This window comes from Rana temporaria, chromosome 2 (genome assembly GCF_905171775.1).
Source record: "Rana temporaria chromosome 2, aRanTem1.1, whole genome shotgun sequence".
NCBI lineage: Eukaryota > Metazoa > Chordata > Amphibia > Anura > Ranidae > Rana > Rana temporaria.
The window spans coordinates 504,400,261-504,425,807 of record NC_053490.1 but is presented as its reverse complement, the minus strand read 5'-3'; the positions used below and the strand labels follow the sequence as shown (position 1 = coordinate 504,425,807).

At 45.6% G+C, this 25,547-nt stretch overlaps 1 protein-coding gene across 1 annotated transcript in view; it reads right to left on the bottom strand.

Annotated features, from left to right (window-relative positions):
• The window catches only part of LOC120927903 (interleukin-10 receptor subunit beta-like), a 66,887-nt gene that overhangs the window by 22,665 nt on the left and 18,675 nt on the right, over window positions 1–25,547 (bottom strand). Inside the window, exons 2-4 of the mRNA XM_040338896.1 lie at window positions 12,161–12,284; window positions 11,121–11,284; window positions 7,149–7,278 (exon numbers count right to left, since the gene is read on the bottom strand). Of these exons, the coding sequence (XP_040194830.1) occupies window positions 7,149–7,278; window positions 11,121–11,284; window positions 12,161–12,284 (418 nt within the window). The remainder of the gene's footprint in view (window positions 1–7,148; window positions 7,279–11,120; window positions 11,285–12,160; window positions 12,285–25,547) is intronic.

Sequence of the window (25,547 nt, the reverse complement as noted above, 5' to 3'; positions counted from 1 at the left end):
GACGCGGGAACGACGGCCATACTTAACATTGGTTAGACCACCTAGAGGGCATGCTTAGTTTTACACGACGCATCTCTACGGAAACAACGTAAATTTAGATCGACGGGCAAAGCGGACGTTCGTGAATCAGCGTAACTAGTCATTTGCATATTCTACGCCGACCTCAATGGAATCGCCACCTAGCGGCCAGCCTAGAATTGCAGCCTAAGATCCGACGGTGTAACACAGTTACACCTGTCGGATCTTAGGGCTATCCATGCGTAACCTGATTCTATGAATCAGGCGCATAGATACGACAATCGTATCTCAGAGATACAACGGCGTATCAGGAGATACACCGTCGTATCTCTTTTGTGAATCTGGCCCATAGTGCTGGAACCCTAGGATTGTGCTATTGGTATCCAATTGTGCTGCGTTCATGTTCGAACACAGTGTCTGGATTCTCATCTGGCAGCTTTTACACATCAAAGGATCTCACAGTTTCCTTGGTTTGTATCACAACTAAATGAATCTGTGATTGAAGTGCCACTCCACAAGGTATTAGTCCAGATCAACGGCGGATCCAGGGGGGGGGGCAACAGGGCAATTGCCCCCCCCGAGACAATCATGTCACAGTCACACTCGCTTGCTGTGTTTTTTTTTTTTTTTTGTAATTTTTTTTTTTTGGGGGGGGGGGTTTCACTGCTTGCTCTGCGGCTATCTGCCGCTCTTCCGAGTCTCTCTCAGACTCTCACATCAGCTAATCAGCGGCGCCGCTGCCGAGAGAGAGAGAGAGAGAGAGACTCGTCTGTGACTGTGTGTCACATCTGTGTAGTTACGCGGCGGCGTCGCACTATCATTCATAGCAGGCGCGGAGGAGGAGGTGGGTCGTAACCCGGGCACATGATTCAGCCCAGAACAGGGGCAGACCATCCAGACAGGGGAGACCAGGCATCATCACACGTTTCACTCTGAAACAGCAGCATTGCAAAGAATACACTGTGCCTGCGGTGTGTGTTCGGGATTCAAAGCTCCTTTCTGTCCCCCCCCTCCTCCCTCCAGTCTCGTGCTGTGCGGGGTCCTTGTTATCTCTGACTCAGCCCCCCCCCCCTCCAATCAGCAGTGCGGTGTGTTGAGAGACCTGGGAGGCGGAGCTCACTGTAGCTCCTGTCGGCTGGCCAGAGGAAGGGAGAAGGTGAGCTGAAGTTTCCTAGGGTGGATAGTAGTTGCAAACTTTCAAGGAGATGTTTTCTTCAGGAGAAGAATCTTGGAGGAGATAGTGAGAGTGAGGGGGGGAGGGGGCTGAGGTCTGCAGCCTGATCACATGTGACAGATCACTTCTAAGCATGAACAGTCTGTGCCAATCCAATTGTTCAGACTAGATATGTGGAGTAATTTATAGCCATTCATGTAACCTGTATACTGTATATGTGGTGAGTTCACACCTCTGATTGTACAGACTCAGCCTGGATCATATATTTACCTTCACATTATCTGGGCATACAGAGTGCTAGGGGCTGGATTACATAGATCTGTACCTACATCTAGTAGTACTGTTGTATGATTTATTGTTGTAAATGTCTTTAATGGATGAGTTTTTTTTTTTTTTTTATTATTATAAACATCGCTATCTGACCACTTCTCAGCCCCCATCTTGCATCACCCCCCAGACCACTTCATACAGACACCACTCCGATCTGCTTCCTACCCCCCCCCCCCCCTCTCCAGCTGAGGGACATCATTCCATGGTCACTTTCCTTCCCTTATCTTCCCAACATCACTCCCTGATTACCCCATAGACACCACAAGACATCCCTCCCCATTATGCCACTGCCAGTCCGCCATACCCTCCATACTCCTCTTCTGTACTAACTGCACCCATCATACCTTCCAAACTCCTCTTCTGTACTAACTGCACCCATCATACCCTCCGCACTCCTCTTCTGTACTAACTGCACCCATCATACCCTCCACACTCCTCTTCTGTACTAACTGCACCCATCATACCCTCCGCACTCCTCTTCTGTACTAACTGCACCCATCATACCCTCCACACTCCTCTTCTGTACTAACTGCACCCATCATACCCTCCGCACTCCTCTTCTGTACTAACTGCACCCATCATACCCTCCGCACTCCTCTTCTGTACTAACTGCACCCATCATACCCTCCGCACTCCTCTTCTGTACTAACTGCACCCATCATACCCTCCACACTCCTCTTCTGTACTAACTGCACCCATCATACCTTCCAAACTCCTCTTCTGTACTAACTGCACCCATCATACCCTCCGCACTCCTCTTCTGTACTAACTGCACCCATCATACCCTCCGCACTCCTCTTCTGTACTAACTGCACCCATCATACCCTCCGCACTCCTCTTCTGTACTAACTGCACCCATCATACCCTCCGCACTCCTCTTCTGTACTAACTGCACCCATCATACCCTCCGCACTCCTCTTCTGTACTAACTGCACCCATCATACCCTCCACACTCCTCTTCTGTACTAACTGCACCCATCATACCTTCCAAACTCCTCTTCTGTACTAACTGCACCCATCATACCCTCCGCACTCCTCTTCTGTACTAACTGCACCCATCATACCCTCCGCACTCCTCTTCTGTACTAACTGCACCCATCATACCCTCCGCACTCCTCTTCTGTACTAACTGCACCCATCATACCTTCCAAACTCCTCTTCTGTACTAACTGCACCCATCATACCCTCCGCACTCCTCTTCTGTACTAACTGCACCCATCATACCCTCTGCACTCCTCTTCTGTACTAACTGCACCCATCATACCCTCCACACTCCTCTTCTGTACTAACTGCACCCATCATACCCTCCGCACTCCTCTTCTGTACTAACTGCACCCATCATACCCTCCGCACTCCTCTTCTGTACTAACTGCACCCATCATACCCTCCGCACTCCTCTTCTGTACTAACTGCACCCATCATACCCTCCGCACTCCTCTTCTGTACTAACTGCACCCATCATACCTTCCAAACTCCTCTTCTGTACTAACTGCACCCATCATACCCTCCGCACTCCTCTTCTGTACTAACTGCACCCATCATACCCTCTGCACTCCTCTTCTGTACTAACTGCACCCATCATACCCTCCACACTCCTCTTCTGTACTAACTGCACCCATCATACCCTCCGCACTCCTCTTCTGTACTAACTGCACCCATCATACCCTCTGCACTCCTCTCCTGTACATACTGTCCCTGTCATACACTCCACACTCCTCTTCTATACATACTGCCCCCATTATACCCTAGGCACTCCTCTCCACTGACTCTAATATAAAGGGGGACTCTTGTGATTAACTCCATATGATTAGAAATTGTATTTAATCACAAAAATATATATACAGTGTATACTGCATAAAAAACAATAGCTGTGCATTGCTTTGTACAGAGGTAATGAATTTAATGTACTACAAAAAAAAAAATATATATATATATATATATATATTGGCGTGCGCTGCTAATGTGTTCGGGTTTGGCTTGACGAAAAGGTGGCAACCCTACTCACTGTCCGCCCTCACTCCGGGACACAGCCACTGGCAAGTGACAATCCACATCTGGTGGCAGGGAATGTGGCAAGTGACACACTCAGGGCTCCCACTGATTCTGCATTATTACAATGTAATAATAGAAATAATGCGCTTCAATCATCCTGACACCATAACAACCATGGCGCCGTGATGATTGAAGTGCCAACACCAGCCATTGCCCCGACAATATGCCCGCAAAATTTTCTGCCAGTGCCCCTCCCGAGACCAGACTCTGGATCCGCCCCTGGTCCAGATACAAATTTATTCCAATTTAAAGTCATATAGACAAATTTATAAAGGAGCCAATGCATTTATGGAAACCAGAACTTGCCCATTTCATCAGGGCTTTACCAACTGAATGATGAAGAACAGTGTTTGTCAGCAGTAGGTTTGAGAGCGAGTTCTGGCCCCCCAAAACACGTTGGCTCTTTTATATAGTCTACTACCTGATATTACAGTGGAACGAATTTGTATCTGGACATTGGAATGAATTTTGTATCTTTTTTTTTTATAATCACCTTTTTCCTTTATTATAACAAATTTCAGCATACAACATAAAAATACACATTACTCAAAATGTCTATACAAGTACAGTCATTTGCATAAAACACAGAAGCCCCCCTTCCCCGATAGTACACTAGGTCCTAGATCTTGTCCATAAAAAAAACCCACAAACGAAACCCCAACCTGTTTGTGACCCAATATTCAAAATGTATTTAAGAAAGGAGCTAAATAGCGCCTTATAACGTGTTTACGAAAACCCTAATTTGTGAAATAAGGAAAAAGAAAGAGGAGAGAAAAAAATTGTATAATATTAGGCCGCGTACACACGGTCGGTCCATCCGATGAGAACGGTCCGAAGGACCGTTCTCATCGGTTAACCGATGAAGCTGACTGATGGTCAGTTTAAAAAACGATCGAGTCCAACGCGGTGACGTAAAACACAATGACGTGCAGAGAAAAATTAAGTTCAATGCTTCCAAGCATGCATCGACTTGATTCTGAGCATGCGTGGGTTTTTAACCGATGCTTTTGCATACTAACGATCGGTTTTGACCTATCAGTTTGGTGTCCATCGGTTAAATTTTAAAGCAAGTTGTAATATTTTTGACCGAAGGATAACTGACCGATGGGGCCCACACACGATCGGTTTGGACCAATGAAAAGGTCCTTTAGTCCATTTTCATCGGTTTGGACCGACCGTGTGTACGCGGCCTTAGTGTCTTTTCGTTGTATTAAGCCTCATACACATGATCAGTCCATCCGATGAGAACGGACCGATGGACCGTTTTCATCGGCTAACCAATGAAGCTGACTGATGGTCCGTCGTGCCTACACACCTTCGGTTAAAAAAACGATCGTGTCAGAACGCGGTGACGTAAAACACAACAACGTGCTGAAAAAAAGTTCAATGCTTCCAAGCATGCGTCGACTTGATTCTGAGCATGCGTGGATTTTTACCCGATGGTTGTGCCTACTAACGATCGTTTTTTTTCCCATCGGTTAGGAATCCATCCGTTAAATTTAAAGCAAGTTGGCTTTTTTTTAAACGATGGTTAAATAACCTATGGGGCCCACACACGATCAATTTTGACAGATGAATACGGTCCATCAGACCGTTGTCCTCTGTTTAACCTATCGTGTGTATGAGGCCTAATTGTCAAAATTTCACCCCTTAAAGTGAAAAAAGGGTAACATTATTCAAAATACAAAAAAAGGAACTAAAGTATCCCTTATTACGTGTTTCCAAAAACCCTAGAAAAAAATAAGTAAAATGTAATTTTGATTTCTATAAGACCTCCCCCTACTTCCCGTGACATTTCCCTACAACCTCCTCCCACCCTTGAATTTGTATCTTGACATTGGAATGAATTTGTGCAAATCTTGACTATTCATGTCCTGAGGAGACAGGAACTGAAGGAAATTAGCTACAGACAGCAAAGTTAAGGACAGAGGGACAAATGCACCCTCAATTCTTACTACTTCAAATCTTGGTGACGTCACAAGAAGGAAAGAGAGATCTCCTTAAATTGTGGCCACAGATAGGTATAAAAACTGATGTACGTTCTAAACCTTTCCTGTATAGTCCAAATTTTATAAAACAATACCTGAAATTGGGTTTTAACCCTTATTACTGCTAACAACAAAATTAGGGTACATTTATCATTTGATGTTCTGTATCCTTCTCTGCAGAATAGATTATTTTGCATTGAGTGATAGTATACACATTGATTTTTAGCTCATAGGACAGGGCTCAAAATTTCAAGTCCTGAGCCACTAGCCAGGACTCAAGAGTTACTCGCCACCAGTTGCCCCACCTAATTCATACACTGCCCTGCGCCTAATTGCACCCGTAAACACGCCCTCGTACATTATCTCATGGAATGACAATGTTTTATGCAGAATCAATTTACAAAATTAAATATTACCAACAACAACTTTAACAAAATTGGACAGGGCACTAGGGGCAGACCAGAGGGACAGGGCACTGGGGGCAGACCAGAGGGACAGGGCACTATGGGCAGACCAGAGGGACAGGACACTGGGGGCAGACCAGAGGGACAGGACACTGGGGGCAGACCAGAGGGACAGGGCACTGGGGGCAGACCAGAGGGACAGGGCACTGGGGGCAGACCAGAGGGACAGGGCACTGGGGGCAGACCAGAGGGACAGGGCACTGGGGGCAGACCAGAGGGACAGGGCACTAGAACTGTGTCTCTTCCCCATTCTTATGCTGTCTCCTCTGCAACTCCCATCCATCCTCTCTCTCTCTCCCATTCATCTCATCATCAGAAGCCTGTGTGTGCGGCTCCACGCTTGCATGTCCCCACTTCCCCCTTTTATTCAGGCTGGCGGAGAGGAGAGGAGCTGTAGCACAGCGGGAGGAAGTACAATCCAGCGCTGAGATCCACACAACTGCACAGCCGTTGACACCATAGCACAGCGCACACTGACAGCGCACAGCACATATTGATACTAGTCTGCTCACAGTGCTCAGGCTAAACTGTTGGACACTTACATAGAGCACAAGGAGAAAAAAACTGTACAAACTGGAAGGCTGCCGCTCTCATGTCAGGGCAACTTTCAGTGAGCGCTGCACCGGAGTGGTAATTTTTGCAATCCTCCACCTCACTCATTACTTTCTGCTCTCCAGCTACATTGGTCGGGGGAGGGGGGCAGGCTCAGAGAGGTCATACTGTTAGGTCCCATGACTTAATGAGAATTGTAAGGAGAGCACCTGTGTACTGCTCTGCCTGTGCGCGGCTCACCAGACTACTTTTCCCGAGCATGCACCTTTCCTCTTCGGCCGCCAATCTCATCGGGACTCTAAGTGTAGGCACAGATTGGAGGGAGATTGGTCATGCAGCCCTGTCATCACTCGCCCCCAGCTTAAATCCACTCGCCAAATGCTAGTAGGCGAGTGGAAATTTTGAGGGCTGTCATAGGAGGTACACTATTTCCGGTTTTGGCAATTGTGGGTGGTGGGTGTTTGGAGAGGAAAGGACGACTGAACCCACATTATTTTGAGAGCAGGGAATATTGGCAGGCATTTCTAATGTGTTTCACCAAACTAAAGAAATGAATTGCCTGAAACTTACAGCTTATACTGCACTATATAAAGTACATCTTCATCTTCCGTGAAGCCAGGTGGGGGGTTCCACTTTAGAATGGTCTTAAAGTTTACAGAATCCATCCTGACATTGGTGGGTTCAGGCAGCTTCCCAAAACCTAAAAAACAGCACAAAAAAAAACAGAATAAAAAGGCTGAACTAAACAAAAGAGGCATTGGTTTATTAAAATATAATTATTGTGTTAAAGTTCATAATTCATAGCACAAAACCCTTACAAAGTGACAAACTGCTTCTGGTGGCTTCAGTGGCAGGCTAGTGACACGCTGCATCTCACAAACCAACAAAAGATCTCCACGCACACTTAGGCCTCTTTCACACGGGGCGGATCAGTAATGATCCGCCCCGTGCACCTCCGCTTGCTCAGCGGGGATCGCTCCGTTGATCCCCGCTGAGCTGGCGGATGACAGGGCGGTCCCCGCACACTGTGCAGGGACCGCCCTGTGTTTTTTCTGCTCCCCCCTATGGGGGGATCGGATGAACACGGACCGTATGTCCGTGTTCACACGATCTGATCCGCCAGACAGAAGGAAAAGTAGGTTTTTCCTCCGTCACACTTTGGCGGATCGGAGCGGGTTGGATGTCAGCGGGCATGTCACCGCTGACATCCGCGGCTCCATAGAGGAGCACGGAGCGCCCGCTCAGGTCCGCCTAAAAAACTGGCAGACGGACCTGTACAGGCGCTCAGTGTGAAAGAGCCCTTAGCGACCAGCCTGCAAAACAAGAAATCCTGTCTAACAGTTTACATTAAAAACAGAGGGTTTCGTTTTCACACATTTGCAAACATATACGTAAGCCACAGTGCCTACGCCAAGGACACTCCATAGTAGGAGCTGGGCATCACGTGTGTCCCTATTAAGGAGGGGTGGGCTCCCTCCATGCATACCTGTTCTTAATCTATTCATTCTTACATGTGCTCCTACTATGGAGGCTCAGAAAGTTAGGGCCATAGTATATACCCTTGGTTCCTTGGCTCGGGCACTGTGGCTTACGCATATGTTTGCAAATGTGTGCAAACAAAACCCTCTGGCCCAGATTCTCATACATGAGCGTAAAACTGTGCGGGCGTAACGTATCTGGTTTACGTTACACCGCCGCAAGTTTTACAGGCAAGTGCTTTATTCACAAAGAACTTGCCTGTAAAGTTGCGGTGACGAAGCGTAAATCCCCCGGCGCAAGCCCGCCTAATTCAAAGGAGCCGGGTAGGGGGGCGTGGATCATTTAAATTAGGCGCGTTCCCACGCCGAACATACTGCGCATGCGCCGTCCGGAAAATATCCCAGGGTGCATTGCTCCAAATGACGTCGCAAGGACGTCATTGGTTTCGACGTGAACGTAAATGGCATCCAGCCCCATTCACGGACGACTTACGCAAACAACGTAAATTTTAAAATTTCGACACGGGAACGACGGCCATACTTAACATTGGTTGCCCCTCATATAGCAGGGGCAACTTTACGCGTCGCAAATCTAACGTAAACGTTGTAACTTCACTGCGTCGACCGCGGGTACGTTCGGGAATTCGCGTATTTTGCTAATTTGCATACTCGACGGGGAAAACGACATCGGCGACACCTAGCGGCAAAAAAAAAATTGCATTTAAGATCCGACAGCGTAAGAGCCTTACGCCTGTCGGATCTAATGCTTATCAATGCGTAACTGATTCTAAGAATCAGTCGCAGAGATACGACGGCCCAGATTAGGACTTACGACGGCGTACATTGCGTTGCGCCGTCGTAAGCCCTTTGAGAATCTGGGCCTCTGTTTTAATGTAAACTGTTAGACAGGGTCCATTTGGTTGTTTTGCAGGCTGGTCGGTAAGTGTGCTGGAAAATCTTTTTTTTTTGTGATCTGCATTGCCCTTCCATGTCCATGCCCTTCCTTGCTGCAAATGCCAGTTATAGATTGGGGTGGTTGCCACTTTTTTGTATACTTACAAACTGTATCTAATGGCTGCAGTGGCGGGCTAGTGACAAGCTGCATCTGGTGGCTGCGGTGGCATGCTAGTGACAAACTTCATCTAGTGTCTATGGTGGCAGGCTAGTGACAAACTCATCTAGTGTCTATGGTGGCAGGCTAGTGACAAACTCCATCTAGTGGCAGACTAGTGACATGCTGAATCTGGTGGCTGCGGTGGCAGGCTAGTGACAAGCTGCATTTGGTGCGTTGAAGTGCGTTGAAGCATTGCAGTATTTATTATTCCACCATAATGTCAGGATGACTGAACTGCTAACATCTACCCCAACCGGCAAACCTCCAACCACATTCTTGCCCGCCCCCCACCCCGACACCTGCCTGGTCCTTGGCAAAAAAAAATCCACATAAGCTGCCCCTGGTGTTAAAAGGGTTGGGGATCCCTGCTTTTTAAGACAGTGAGGTGCACATCTGAACAGAAAGGACACCTGCAGCATTAACCCAAAAAATATTAGCATCCCTGCTCAGGTGTCTGTGGGCTACAAAACTTGACAGGGTATGCTCAATGAATGTGCCAACTCAGAAACAAGGTCTACCAAAAAAAATTTAAAAAAATTAAAAAAGCACCAAGAGATAGGTCTCAATAAATTGTATTTGCTGTCAAAGTAACAGGCCAGCCAGGGCCGGTGCTACCACTAGGCAAACTAGGCAGCCGCCTAGGGAGCCCTGCTGCCTAGGCGGCGCCCAGCCACTGGGGTTCCTACTCTCTTCTCTTTGCAGCAATCAACTAAGAGTCAGCATCGGCAGGCAGCTACCGCTCCATTTACACATAGTGTCAGAGGTGCGGCAGCGGGGAAGGACTGTGTCTGTGTCCCAACTCCCGAATAAATGGAAGCAAGCAAACATTCATTGATAACCACTGGTGAGGCTACATTTGCTTCATTAAAAGTTGGGGTTTACATGGTCAGGGAAATAAGGGTGGAGCCAAGGGGGGTGGCAAAATTAGGTCTTGCCTAGGGTGTCAAAAATCCTTGCACCAGCCCAGAGGCCAGCAAAGATGGGCACCAGGCTATTCACATCTGATGGGTCTGGAGAAGTTTATTGGTGGGGCCTGTGCAGTGGGTTAGTCAAGAAATCTGTTGGACTACCTTATGCATACCTCCCAACTGTCCCTGATTTTGAGGGACTGTCCCTGATTTGGAGCAATGTCCCTCTGTCCCTCATTCTCCTCATTTGTCCCTCATTTTGGTCTGATCTATATAAATGTATATAAAATGCACTTTTTATCTATCAAAAAGTGTTTCCCAGCACTAAACTTTCATCTGATTTCTAAATTGCTGCATTTGTAAATTCCAAAAGCCAATATAAAGAAATAGTAGTGGTAAAAAAAGCACTTGTGGGTTTAACCAATCTTATTTTTTTTGTACAATGCTCCTTTAAGGGGGCGTGGCAAGGGGTGTGTTCTATGCCTGCATACTTTTGCTGATAGGCGTCCCTCATTCCCATCTCAGAAAGTTGGGAGGTATGCCTTATGTTTTTATTATGGCGTTAGTAAAGTGTTGCTACAAAGTCTCCTTAGAGCCGGTTCACACAGGGGCAGCGCGACTTGCCGAGTGACTCGGCAAGGCGATCTCCCCACAACTTCAGAGGCGACTTGCAAAATGACTTCTATATTGAAGTCAATGCAAGTCGCCCTGAAGTCGTCCCCAAGTAGTACAGGAACCTTTTCCTAAGTCCGAGCGACTTGTGTCGCTCCTATTAGAACGGTTCCATTGTACAGAACGTAGCGCGACTTGTCAGGCGGCTAAGTCGCCTGACAAGTAGCATCTGTGTGAACCGGCTCTTAGTGCTGCCCATGACTCTGTTAGCCAATTAACCAATCAAAATGTAAGCAAAGAAGTTTGGAATTTCTCCAAATATTTGCAGATGAGCTCCTGTTGAAATTCTGGCCCTTGGTAGCATCCAAGGAAGTTGTCATCCACATACTTACACAAACCATTAGCTCATTTACAGAGTAAATATACGTACTTCTATCGCTGGGGTCAAAGTGTATCATCATCCAGTCTGACTTCTTGTCACCCACTGCTGCACTCACTCTTGCATAAAATTTATATTTGATATATGTTAAATCACACTTCAGGTCGTTAGTCATACAGACATCGGTGTATTTCATCTGTTCATTGATAACATCACTGCAAAAAAAAAACACAGATTATTGGCCCAGATTCTCGTAGAATGGCGTAAAACTGGGCGGGCGTAGCGTATTTGATTTACGTTACGTCGCCGCAAGTTTTTCAGGCAAGTGCTTTATTCACAAAGCACTTGCGTGTAAAGTTGCGGCGGCGTAACGTAAATCACCCTGCGGAATTCAAATTCGGCGGGTAGGGGGCATGTTTCATTTAAATGAAGCACGTCCCCGCGCCGAACGAACTGCGAATGCGCCGTCCCTAAAATATCCTGGCCCGCGGGAGTGGGCGTTCCAATCCAGCAGGTGATTGACGTGATGACAAAAACGACCTCCACCCGTCGCATAAGGAGCGTCAAAGGTTGCCGAAAGAAGCCGAACGTCGGTGCGCAGGCGCCGTATAGCGCCGACTCGCCGCTCGGCTTCTTTCGGCAACCTGTGACGCTCCTTATGCGACGGGTGGAGGTCGTTTTTGTCATCACGTCAATCACCTGCTGGATAGGAACGCCCACTCCCGTGGGAGGCCCTACCCGGAAGCCGGGGAAGAAAATAGCGGTACGAGGTATGTACAGCAAAAAAATAAAAACTAACGGCATACTGTCAATGTAGAGAGTGAGCTGGATGTAATGTTAGAAAATCGTTTTTAGGGTGAACCCCCGCTTTAAAAATTCTGATTTAAATCAAGTTTGCTTTGAGTGATAGTATACACATTGATATTTTGCTCATAGGAGGTACACTATTGCTATTTTCGGCTTTAGCAATTGTGGGTGGTATTTGGGGAGATAAGGACGATTGAACCCACATTATTTTGAGATCAGGGAATAATTGCAGGTATGTCTAATATGTTTCACCAAACAAAAGAAATGAATTTTTTGAAGCTTACAGTTTATACTGCACTCGATAAACAACGTCTTCCGTAATCCCAGGTGGGGGGTTCCACCTTAGAATGTTCTTAAATTTTACAGAATCCATCCTGACGTTGGTGGGGTTAGGCAGCTTCCCAAAACCTGAAAAACAGCACAAAATAAACAGAATGAAAAGGCTGAACCTAAACAAAAGCAGCATTGGTTTATTCAATTATAATTATAAAATCTCTAATTCATTCTGGTTATCTATAACTAGCAGTGGCTAGTCACATTCAACTTGACTTTCTCTGTAATGTTGAAGATATAATCCAATCTTTTGCTGTCATGACGTCTGCATTGTTGTCAATCCTTGGCTTTACCTGGCTGAGGGTGTGAATTGTTGTCAAGTCGCTGGGGTAGAGATGATGATATGACATTATATACAATACATTGGGACATAAGCTTGTATATCCAAAGACCAGGGGCGGACTGACCATTGGGACTCTCGGGCACTGCCCGAGGGCCCCATGCCACTAGGGGGTCCCATCAGGGCTGCCAGCCTCAGTAAAACCAGGGACAGTATGTAAAAATCTGTGTTTTTTTTACATCTGTCCCTGATATGTCTGAAACCGACATGCTTTTGATGTGAAAATCCTGAGATTTTAGCTGCCCTGCCTCTGCACTGCCTCCTGGCGTGGTGGCCAGCTGTAAGCCCGGGGGCCCCATAATTTTCTATTTCCCGGGGGCCCCATGAGTTGTCAGTCCACCCCTGCCAAAGACCCAACACCCAAACACATGTGAAATAACTGAAGTATACTGTATGTTGGAGTGGGAATGTAAAGACCTATCAACAGTGAATGGGCCAGCATAGGTGGCACATTCTACAGGTCAAGACTCTAGAGCAGGGATCCCCAACCCTCAGGCTGCAGACCGGTGCCGGTCCATGCCCTGCTGGATGCCGGGCCACACAAGCCTCACTGAATGAGTTATCGCTCACATCACCGATGTTGGGTCCGCCTCCATGAGATTTGTAGATCTCATCATAATCAACTGAGCGTGAGCTGGTTTCCTGTTCTGGATGGATTCTTCACAAGGCTGGGGAGAGGCTGTACCATTATTACTAAGTTCTTTCACCGCACAAAACCCTTACAAATCCTGACAAGCTGCTTCTAGTGGCAGGCTAGTGACAAGCGGCATCTGGTGGCTACAGTGGCAGGCTAGTGACTAACGGCCATCTGGGTAATGACAAACTGCATCTAGTGGCTGCGGTGGCAGAGTATTGACAAACTGCATCTAGTGGCTGCAGTGGCAGGGTAGTGACAAGATGCATCTAGTGGCTGCAGTGGCAGGGTAGTGACAAGATGCATCTAGTGGCTGCAGTGGCAGGGTAGTGACAAGCTGCATCTAGTGGCTGCAGTGGCAGGGTAGTGACAAGATGCATCTAGTGGCTGCAGTGGCAGGGTAGTGACAAGATGCATCTAGTGGCTGCAGTGGCAGGGTAGTGACAAGCTGCATTTAGTGGCTGCAGTGGCAGGGTAGTGACAAACTGCATCTAGTGGCTGCAGTGGCAGGGTAGTGACAAACTGCATCTAGTGGCTGTGGTGGCAGGCTAGTGACAAGCTGCATCTAATGGCTGCAGTGGCAGGGTAGTGACAAGCTGCATCTAGTGGCTGCAGTGGCAGGGTAGTGACAAGCTGCATCTAGAGGCTGCAGTGGCAGGCTAATGACAAGCTTCATCAAGTGGCTACAGTGGCAGGCTAGTGACAACCTGCATTTGGTGGCTGCAGTGGCAGGGTAGTGACAAGCTGCATCTAGTGGCTGCGGTTTCAGGCTAATGACAAGCTGCATCTGGTGGCTGCGGTGGCAGGCTAGTGACAAGCTACATCTGGTGCCTGCAGTGGTAGGCTAATTACAAGCTTCATCTAGTGGCTGCAGTGGCAGGCTAGTGACAACCTGCATTTAGTGGCTGTAGTGGCAGGCTAGTAACAAGCTGTATCTGGTGCCTGTAGTGGCAGGCTAGTGACAAGCTGCATCTAGTGACTGCAGTGGCAGACTAATGACAAGCTGCATCTGGTGGCTGTGGTAGCAGGCTAGTGACAACCTGCATTTAGTGGCTGCAGTGGCAGGCTAGTGACAAGCTGTATCTGGTGGCTGTGGTAGCAGGCTAGTGACAAGCTGCATGTGGCGGCTGCGCTGTGGTGTTAGTCATCCTGGCACCATATCCAGTCCTTGGCAATTCGACACTTTCTGTCTCCCACATATAATGGTGTTGTACCTTGCTGATTTGACAACCATTTACAATTTCTGCCATGTAAGTCAAAGGATTAACACCCATGCAGACTTCCTAAAACCAAAGGATGGGGTTATGTAACCAGAACAGGGTGGTTCCACAACTTTCACACCTCCTGTCCTGTTTGACAATCTACCTTGACGCATTCCATGGTGATTGGTGTATGGATATGAATGCTGGACTATGTTCCTCACATTCATTAAAATTGAAGAAGTGGCTTGGATAAGCACCAAAATATCTTCAACTTTACAGAACATGTCCAGTTGAATGGGACTAACACTGCTCCATGTTAAAGTATATATAAATTCAATCACAAAACCTCATATAAGCTTTAACATATATGTAGTAAGGTTCCAGGTCCTCTCCATTCTAACACAAGTTGTAACAAACTTCTGTACTTCCTCTACAACCACTTCTTGTAGCTCTTCACTCCACTGAGCTTCGCAGTCTCTCCTCACTAGACTTGCTGATCCACTGCCACTGGATCTCCTGAGCACTTCCAACCTTCTCACTGAGTATCTTCCTCATACTTCACCCCCGCTTCCCTGCTGGGTCCCTGGCTTGGCATTCACAGATACTCCTCAAGCGTCACCTCCACTGGCTGGGTCCCTGGCTTGGCATTCACAGATACTCCTCAAGCGTCACCTCCACTGGCTGGGTCCCTGGCTTGGCATTCACAGATACTCCTCAAGCATCACCTCCACTAGCTGGGTCCCTGGCTTGCCCCCTTCTGAAGTTTCCCAATTCTTCACCATCCCCGGTTGGTGAGAATACTGCTCCGGTACTTGCTTCAGCTACTCACTGTGGTCCCTGGTAATAAAGTGGATGGTTCCTTAGTGGCGACAGCTTCCCCTCTACCTCCGACCATGACAGGTTCTCCAGCTGGCAGAACCGCCACTTATGGTTGAACTCTCTTGCTTCTGGATAGGCCCTCAGACAGCCTATCAGCCAGATGTCCCCATGATAGGCCTTAGGCTCTGGCCTAGCAGCCAGATGTCCCCCTGATAGGCCTAAGGCTCTGGCCTAGCAGCCAGGGGGCGCATAAAAACACATCCACCCAGATAGCCGTCCAGGTGGCACAGAACCCCGATCACCTGACCTAACCCAAATAAATAGGCTCTGCCAGCAGGCCAAGGGACCCAAGAAGATCCCTGAGCCGATTGGCTGAGACACCCCATTCATTCCTAATCTGTCCTTACAATGCCCTTGTCTTATCTAATGTCACCAGATACCCGGCCATCTAGTGACAGAAGTGAGAAGTGCAGCAATTCCAGAGTTACTGTGCAAGCAATTGATCCCTAACAATTGGCCAAGGCAACTATACCTGGCAGGTAAATATACTAACAACCCTGCCCAACCATCAGGGTGCTACATCTCATTTCAAAAGTCATTTTTCTTTTTATTTTAAACCTGCTGCTTTTAACAAAAATTATACCTTGTGATCTTGCCACGAAAGTCTTTGTTCAAGAATTTTAAACTGCCTCTACTGTGCCCATAATAAAAAAAAAATGAAAAGGTTTTGGCTTTAGATATATTTGAAATGTATTTGTACAGCTTAGTGAGGTAACACAAATTGGTAAAAGAAGTACTAAGCGCCGTCATAACGTCAGGTGGAACCTTCAGTGTTTTCTGTTTTCTCTGAACTGTACTATTTACTGGAATTACCCGGCAAAAAAAACATGGACTTTAGTTTACAGAATTTCTGATGTCACAGATTAGAAACTGGTTTGGTGTGTCAAGTGACAATACCTGTTTTTTTTCCCACCAACACAGGGGAGCAAAGGTGACCGGTGACAACAAAGATTTCAAAGACGAACACCAGCTCTTAAGCCTCGTACACACGACCAGTTTTTCCATCGCAAAAACTGCCATGACAGCTTTTGGCCGGGAAAACTGGCCGTGTGTATGCTCCATGGCAGTATTCCCGACAGGAAAACCGCCGGGAATCACGGCAGAAAAAATGTGAACATGTTCTCTTTTTTCCTGCCGCAATTCCCGGCAGTCTTTTTCCTGGCAGTTTCCCTATGGGAAACACTGCGGTGGAGCTCTCACCGCAGTTTTCTCGACGGGAAAACCTCTGGTGTGTACAGGGGGAAAGTTACCAAGCAGGTTCTCGGTTTTACCCCCAGGATTCCCAGGGAATCCCGGTCGTGTATACAGCGCTTTAGGCCCCTTTCACACTGGGGTGGGGGCGCTGTCAATTTTGCGGCGCTATTCCGCCGCTAGCGGGGCACTTTTACCCCCTGCTGGCAGACAAAAAAGGGTTAAAACCACTGCAAAGCGCCTCTGCAGAGGCACTTTGCCGGCGGTATAGCTGCGGTGCCTATTGATTTCAATGGGCAGGAACGGTGAAGGAGCAGTATACACACCGCTCCTTCACCGCTCCAAAGATGCTGCTAGCGGGACTTTTTTTAGCGTCCTACTCAGGGCTGTGGAGTCGGAGTCGAGGAGTCGGAGTCGGGGGAAATTTTGGGTACCTGGAGTCGGAGTCGGCAAACAATGCACCGACTCCGACTCCTACTAAATTTAGATTGGAATTAAAAAAAAAAAAAAGCAAGTTTAAATGTCCCAATTCACAAAAAGTTATAATTAATGACTTCTCTACTGTAAGAATAAAGACCAATGCATGCAGTGCCTCACGTAACCGCAAAACGAACACGTTAAGTGACCGTGAAGAAGCATGCTTTTAATGTGCTTCACTATATGGCACGCAACGCACAATTAGGAGCTGCAATACTTATACTTTCCATAGTGTTGTGTTCTGCTTTTACAGGGAACGCATGTTAGAGAACCAGTAAGTGTCCAAATAAAAAAATTCCAACAGGAGTTTTATAAAGCACTAAAAGAAGTTGAAAAGTATGATCGCTCATCAAAACTTACTGTTGAAGAAGCCATCCTTATTTATCCAGAGATCGTTAGTGATGTGGCCAGAATAGTTACTGCAATGCCACCCACCCAAGTCAGTGTCGAAAGATTATTTTCAGCCCTAAAAATAATAGTCTGACTTAAAGCGGTGATTCACCCTGCAGAACAACTTTTTAGCATGAAATTAGGCATAGTAGCGCGAGCTACAGTATGCCTGTCTTAATTTTTTTATCCCCGTACTCACTGTGTAATCGTACATAGAAGATTCCGACTGCCCGCGGGGAATGGGCGTTCCTTTCAAGAGGGAGGGTGATTGACGGCCGGCTCTGGCACGTCACGCTCCCCGAAGACAGCCGGAGTAGGTCTCGGCTCTTCACGGCGCCTGCGCACAGACTATGCGCAGGCGCCGTGAAGAGCCAAGCCTATTTCGGCTATTTCCGGAGAAGCGTGACGCGCCAGAGCCGGCCGTCAATCACCTTCCGTCTGGATTGGAACGCCCATTCCCCGTGGGCAGTCGGAATCTTCTATGTACGATTACACAGTGAGTACGGGGATAAAAAAATTAAGACAGGCATACTGTAGCTTGCGCTACTATGCCGAATTTTATGCTAGAAGAAATTTTTTTTTTTTTTTTATAGGGTGAACCCCCGCTTTAAGAGCCTCTATGAAAGAGGATCTGGCAGAGGCAATTCTCTTCCTTAGAACTCTACATTATATTGATTTGCATTTGCTAAGCCTATAACTACATTTCAAGATTAATATAAACCATTTCTAGGTTTTACAGATTTTGTTTTTGGTTCATTATAGATAAGATTTGTTTTTGTTCTAAAACAACCAAATAATGTGGTTTGTATTTTTGAACTGGTAAAGATCCTGTTCCTGATGTTTATGCCTGCTGCTACTATCCAGCCACTTGATTGATTAATATTTTTTTTTTATAAAACTTTGTTTTCATTGTGTTTGTCTTTTGCTTAAACTGTGCAATACAGTAGACTGTTGGCTTCCCAGCCAGTAGTCCTGTGGTAGGTTGCGTTTCTTTCCCTCAAGGAATGTATAAAATACATTCGCATATTAATACAGAGGAGTCGGAGTCGGGGAGTCGGAGTCGGAGTCGGAAGTACATAAAACTGAGGAGTCGGAGTCGGAACATTTATCTACCGACTCCACAGCCCTGGTCCTACTAGCGCACCGCTCCAGTGTGAAAGCCCTCGGGGCTTTCACACTCGAGAGACAGCAGCAGCTGTTTCAAGTTGCTTTGCAGGCGCTATTTTTAGCGTTATAGCGCCTGCAAAGCGACCCAGTGTGAAAGGAGTCTTACAGCATAAGGCCCCTTATACCACATGACCGTATGTCCGCTTTTTCATCCATCCGTTTACGGATGAAAAGGGGACATACATTAATCCCTATGAGATAGCGGGTGTCATAATAATAATAATTTAAAAAAAAACAGCGGTGATCAAATACCACTAAAAGAAAGCTCTATTTGTGTGAAAAAATGATATAAATTGTATTTGTTTCATACAGTTTTGCATGACCGCCCAATGGGTAGCACAATGCTGAATAGCAAAATATGTTCTGGTCATGAAGGGGGCAAAACCTTCTAGAGGTCCAGTGGTTGAAGTATCAGGCCCCGTACACACGGTCGGACAAAATAGATGAGAATGGACCGAGGTTCAGTTTCATCGGTCCAAACCGACCGTGTGTATAGCCCATCGGTCTGTTTTCCTTCGGTCCAAAATTTTAAAACATGCTTCAAAACCGAACCGATGGCCCACTGCCCGATCGGTCCAAACCGATGGTTATTACAGAAAAGCATTGGTTCAAAACCCGCGCATGCTCAGAATCAAGTCCACATATGCTTGGAAGCATTGAAATTCGTTTTATTCAGCACGTCGTGTGTTTGACGTCACCGCGTTCTGACCCGATCGGTTTTTGGAACGATGGTGTGTACACACATCAGACCATCAGGCCACTTCAGCGGTGAACCGATGAAAACGGTCCGTCGGACCATTCTCATCGGTTTTGTCCGACCGTGTGTACGCGGCCTCATTCGTGCCTCTGCCACTGCCTAGTGAACCCGGGGTGAGACGTAAACCAGCAATGTGTAGTCAGCCACAGTGAACTCGGCTTCAGACATTTTAAATGCCACCACAGACCACACGTTGTTGATGTTTCTATCTTGCCCTGAATGAGTCATTCACATCATGGCGGCGCAGACGCAGAATGAATTTGGCCTTCTGTCATTCAGACTCATGACTGCATCTAAATGGCGTGGGTGGCTCATTCAGGGAGAGATGTAAATATTAAAGTGAATATGGCGCATGCCCAAAATGATTATGCATTTTAAAGGGGTTGTAAAGGAATTTTTTTTCCCTAAATAGCTTCCTTTACCTTAGTGCAGTCCTCCTTCACTTACCTCATCCTTCCATTTTGCTTTTAAATGTCCTTATTTCTTCTGAGAAATCCTCACTTCCTGTTCTTCTGTCTGTAACTCACCACCGTAATGCGAGGCTTTCTTCCTGGTGTGGAGAAAGCCTCTTGAGGGGGGAGGGGGCGGGCAGGCAAGTCAGGACAGTCTCTACTTTGCAGATAGAGAAAGGAGCTGTGTGTTAGTGGGCGTCCTGCTCGCCCCCTCCCCCCTCAAGAGGCTTTCTCCACACCAGGAAGAAAGCCTCGCATTACGGTGGGGAGTTACAGACAGAAGAACAGGAAGTGAGGATTTCTCAGAAGAAATAAGGACATTTAAAAGCAAAATAGAAGGATGAGGTAAGTGAAGGAGGACTGCACTAAGGTAAAGAAAGCCATTTAGGGAAAAAAATGTTTTCCTTTACAACCCCTTTAACTCATATGGACAAACACTCTTACACGCGCTTATGTCCATATGAGTTGAGATGCATAATCATTTTGGGCATTTGCCATTTTACACTTTGTAGATATTTATTTACGTTTCTCCCTGAAGGAGACATTCACACCTTGCAGACACAGTGATTAGTCATTGAGAATGACTGAAGTTCGTTTGGCGCCTGGGCCGCCGCCATGTGAATGACTCATCCAGGGTGAGATGAAAACACCAACAATGTGTGGTCTGTGGTGCAGTGTGACCCACTGTTTATGCAAGTTCATGCTGCCTTTGTAAATTGCATATGTCAGAATTAGTGTTGCATTGATACCAATACCAGTGTCAGTATCTGTGCCGATACTAAGCATTTGCATGGGTATCAGTACTCGTTCAAATGCTCCGGTTTTTTCAGCTGTCAGTGGAAATCCCCCACTGACAGCTGTAATGTTAAAAAGAAAAAAATTCAAGGACATGGGGAGGAGTCGCCTGAATGGATGACTCATTCAGCTGTCAGTGGGGTTCTCCTGTTGACAGCTGAAGTGTAAATAAAGCCCTGAAAATTGGAGTTGTCAAAAAAAAAAAGCAGCCTGACAATGTTTATCAACAACATTGCTCAGCCTGAAACAGAAAGATAAAAATAAATATTGTTTAATTTTGTATCTTTTTGTTCATTCATCTGCAGATCAAAGGGACGAACTTTGATCTGCAGTTGAAGTCAGTTTAACCACTTCAATACTGGGCACTTTCATCCCCTTCCTGCCTAGGCCAATGTTCAGCTTTCAGTGCTGTCACACTTTGAATATCGATTGTATGATCATGCAACACTGTACCCAAATTATTATTTTTTTGTTTAAATTCACACAAATAGAGCTTTCTGTTGGTGGTATTTAATCACTGCCGGGGTTTATTTTTTTGCAAATGAGCAAAAATTTGGGGAAAGCAAAACGTTTTTCTCAGTTTCCATCCAAAATGTTTGTAAATAAGTAATTTTTCTCCTTCACTGATGTGCGCTGATGAGGCTGCACTGATGGGCACTGATAGGCTGCACTGAGGGGCACTGATGAGGCTGCACTGATGGGCACGGATGAGGCTGCACTGATGGGATGGCACTAATGAGGAAGCACTAATATGCAACACTGATAAGCACTTATAGGTGGTACTTATGGGCACTGATATGCACCACTTATGGGCAATGATAGGCAGCATAGATAGGCGGCACTGAAAGCAGGTTTGATGGATGTCAGATGATCAGGCACTGATAGGCAGCACTGACTTGTGTCACTGATGGGCACAGATTGGCATCACTGCTGGGCACTGACTGGCATCACTTCTGGGCACTGTTGGGGCTGCACTGATTATCTGTAAAGGTCTCCCCTGTGAGGAAATTCCGTTGATCGGCTCTCCTCTCTTCTCCTCACACTCTGTCAGTGTGAGGCAAGGAGAGCCGATAATCAGTATTTTCTTGTTTACATGTGATCAGCTGTGATTGCACACAGCTGATCACATGGGTAAAGATCCTACGTCATCAGCTCTTTACTAAGCTAAGGGTTAGCACCTGCGATCCCCGCGCACCCCGGTGAGACTGGGGCGAGGTCATATGACGTCGTCCCAGAACAAGAGAGTACCCCATCCGGCATAATTTGTCTGTCGGTGGGAGGCGGTTAAAGTAGCCTGTCAAGTGAGTTCTTTTTATGTAATGTTCCTCTTTTTAACCCCATAATGTTTAATTTACGCTTAATTTACTCTTACCAGCCTTAATTAACTCCTTTTTCTCCTTCTCCATTTAATTATTATTTTTCTGCTGATTTAATTTTTGTTCACTTCTATTTTATAAACTTTTTTTTTTTTTATTGTTTTTATTGAAGAATTTTAGACAGAAAAACACACAATAGACAAGACAAGACATAGATAGCTCAACTCCGTACAGCACTCGATGGGAGATGGCTGATACAACAAATTTAAACCTATTTTATAAACTTTTAATAATTAAAAAAAAAAATGTTTGCTTTGTTCATTAATATTTTTACACCTTTAACATGTTGAAAAAAAGCACAAAATAATATATATTTTTTTTAAATGGATTTCAATCGTAAATAACTTTTCTTCAATGCTCTAGTCCAGTGGTCTCACTGCCCGCGGACCAGTTATAAATGGCCCGCAGGCAGGGCGGAAGTGGGGGGAGCAAAGAGGAGCTGGCGCCATCTGGTGGTGAGCCGTTGGTATTTCAAGTTATTACCACCAGATGTGAGCTGGCGCCATCTGGTGGTGGCCGTTGGTATTACAAGTTAAGCATTGCAAGTTAAACAGCAATTCTAATGTCATTTTACACTATTTTCACTGCCATCTTCTTCCCTCTAATTAGAACCCCCAAACATTATATATATTTTTTATCCTAACACCCTAGAGAATAAAATGGCGATCATTTCAATACTTTCTGTTACGCCGTATTTGCGCAGCGGTCTTACAAGTGCACTTTTTTGGGAAAAAATTACACTTTTTTAAATTAAAAAATAAGACAACAGTAAAGTTATCCCCATTTTTTTTTATATTATGAAAGATAATGTTACTCCGAGTAAATTCATACCCAACATGTCACGCTTCAAAATTGCGTCCGCTTGTGGAATGACGCCAAACTTTTTTACCCTTTAAAATCTTCATAGGCGATGTTTAAAAAAATCTACAGGTTGCATGTTTTGAGTTACAGAGGAGGTCTAGGGCTAGAATTATTGCTCTCGCTCTACCAATCGCGGCGATACCTCACATGTGTGGTTTGAACACTGTTTACATATGCGGGCGCTGCTCGTGTATGTGTTCGCTTCTGCGCGCAAGCTCGTCGGGACGGGGTGCGTTTTCTGGCTCCTAACTTTTTTAGCTGGCTCCTACATTCCAAGCAAATTTGTCAAACCCTCACTTACACCAGTGCTGGTGGTAATAATGCGCTCGCTGACACCAGTGCTGGGGGTTAATAATGTGTTCGCTGGCACCAGTACTGTTGTTTTTGAAGTTTGAAAGTTTGCATGCGGCCCCCCATGGGATATGAAAACTTGTCTTGTGGCCCTCAGGTAATTTGAGTTTGAGACCCCTGCTCTAGTCTATACCATTGCTGACAGCTGAAGTGTAAACAAAGCAGTTGCCGGCAAGTATCAGTAATTGGTATCGGCAAGTACTAAAAAAAATGTATAGGTACTCGTAAAAAAAATGGTATCGGTGCATTCCCAGTCTGAATGCATGGGGCCCTATAGGTAAGAGACACACCACCTTGCAATAACTGACCATAAAACAAAGCCATAACAAGACACAGTTTAAGACAGAATAATGCATTGTGTCATGAGAGGAAATGCCAGACAGCGGGGCTTCCTGTGACTCATACAGGCCATGATCTACACAGGACTGACTGAAAAAATAACCACGTTTACTACATTGACCAACATCTACTTTTCATTTTCTGCTCTACATTACATAAAAGGGAGAATCTGATTGGTTGATAACGGTAACACAATTTACACAACAACTCGCCAAAGTAACCACTTCAAAGAGTACAGTGAAAAGTGAAAAATGGAAGAGAGCAGATGAGAAAATTAATGGAAAGATTTTTTTTTTTTTTAACTTCCTGTCTGCTTTAAGGGTCTCAGACACAACAGGAAGTAATGCCAGCCACAGAAGGCTCAAACTTCAGCTGTGGGTGGTCCTGCAAGCACTACCTGGCTTTTTTTATCATTTATAAAAAAAAAAATCACACAAATAGAGCTTTTTTTTCAGTTTCTGTTCTAAAATTTTACAAACAGGTCATTTTTCTCCTTCACTGATGTGCTCTGTTGGAGCTGCACTGATGGGAAATATTAGGCAGCACTGATAGGCTGCGCTAATTGGCACTGATGAGGGCGTAACTGATGGACACTGATGAGGTGGCACTGATGGGCTGCGCTAATGGGCACTGATAGGCTACACTCATGAGGCACTGATAAGGCTGCACAATTGTGGCCAAAATGAGAATCACGATTTTTTGAGGCACTCAGGAGGCACTGATAAGGCTGCACTGATGAGGCGGCACTGATAGGCTGCGCTAATGGGCACTGATAGGCTACACTCATGAGGCACTGATAAGGCTGCACAATTGTGGCCAAAATGAGAATCACGATTTTTTTGCTTAGAATAAAGATCACGATTCTCGCGGCGTAACACCATCTTTCACATTATACAAAAAAAATTGGGCTAACTTTACTGTTTATTTTAATTTTTCTATTCATTAAAGTGTAGTTTTTCTCCCCCAAAAATTACATTTGAAAAACCGCTGCGCAAATACAGAGTGACATAAAATTTTGCATAAAAAAAAAACTATTTTATTCTCTAGGGTCTTTGCTAAAAGAATAGATAATGTTTGGGGGTTCTAAGTAATTTTCTAGAACAAAAAATTATGTTTTTTACTTGAAACCAACAAATGTCAGAAAAAGGTTTAGTCTTTAAAGAGGAGTTCCGCTTGAAAAAAATAAAAAATAAAAGTCAGCAGCTACAAACACTGTAGCTGCTGACTTTTTAATATTAGGACACTTACCTATCTAGGGCGCCCATGATGTCCTCACCCGAAGCGCAAAGGCATCTTCAGTTGCGCTGCGCGTTCTCAAAGCCAAACTCCAGTTAACACTTTATAAGCCAATACAGCATTTTTTTTCCTCTTGGGAAAATATTTAACACAAATAAAAAAATGGTAATGAATGTAAGCACCCCTATGAGTTTTAAATGGTTTGTCTCATCCCTGTAACTGATACATCTGCAGGACAGCTTGTTCTTTTAAAGAAAAAAAAAACAGACTTACTAGCTGGATCACTAGGAGAAAAATAAAGCAAAGAAACACTAAAAAATAAAAATAATGCAGCCATCACATCTAATATTTGCTAAGCTGCAATATAATAAATGTTTGCTTTTGGGTTTTTTACTGCAAGATCGACTAAAAGTGAAATGGCAATAAAACTAATTTTAATGTACAATAATGAAGGTTTAAAACCCTCTGTCTGCCAAACCTAAAAAAAAAGCTTTGGACTGGAATTGAGCTTTGCCATTCACATGAGGCATATGTACAGTGGGTGGCTTTAACGCCCACATGCTGTACATTCGAATACATGGATGGCCGAGGTTTCTGCACTAATTGCGTGGTCCCAGCACATTTACTGAGCTGCAATGGTACGATGCTGCGATCTCACAGCCAATCATAGCCCCTGGGTGTAAAGGATTTCAGGACTGGGTGGGAAGGGGTTAACATATAGTCATTTTACATTTGCAAGGTAAACCATACGATACCAGGGATTAACTTTAATTGTGGTCAAAACTTTAAGGCTTGCAGCCGGAACTGAAACCTGGCACTCACAAAACATAGCTGCGGGTTCTTACATGACATACCAGCCATTATAGACAATACAGTGCTTCCCAACTGCCA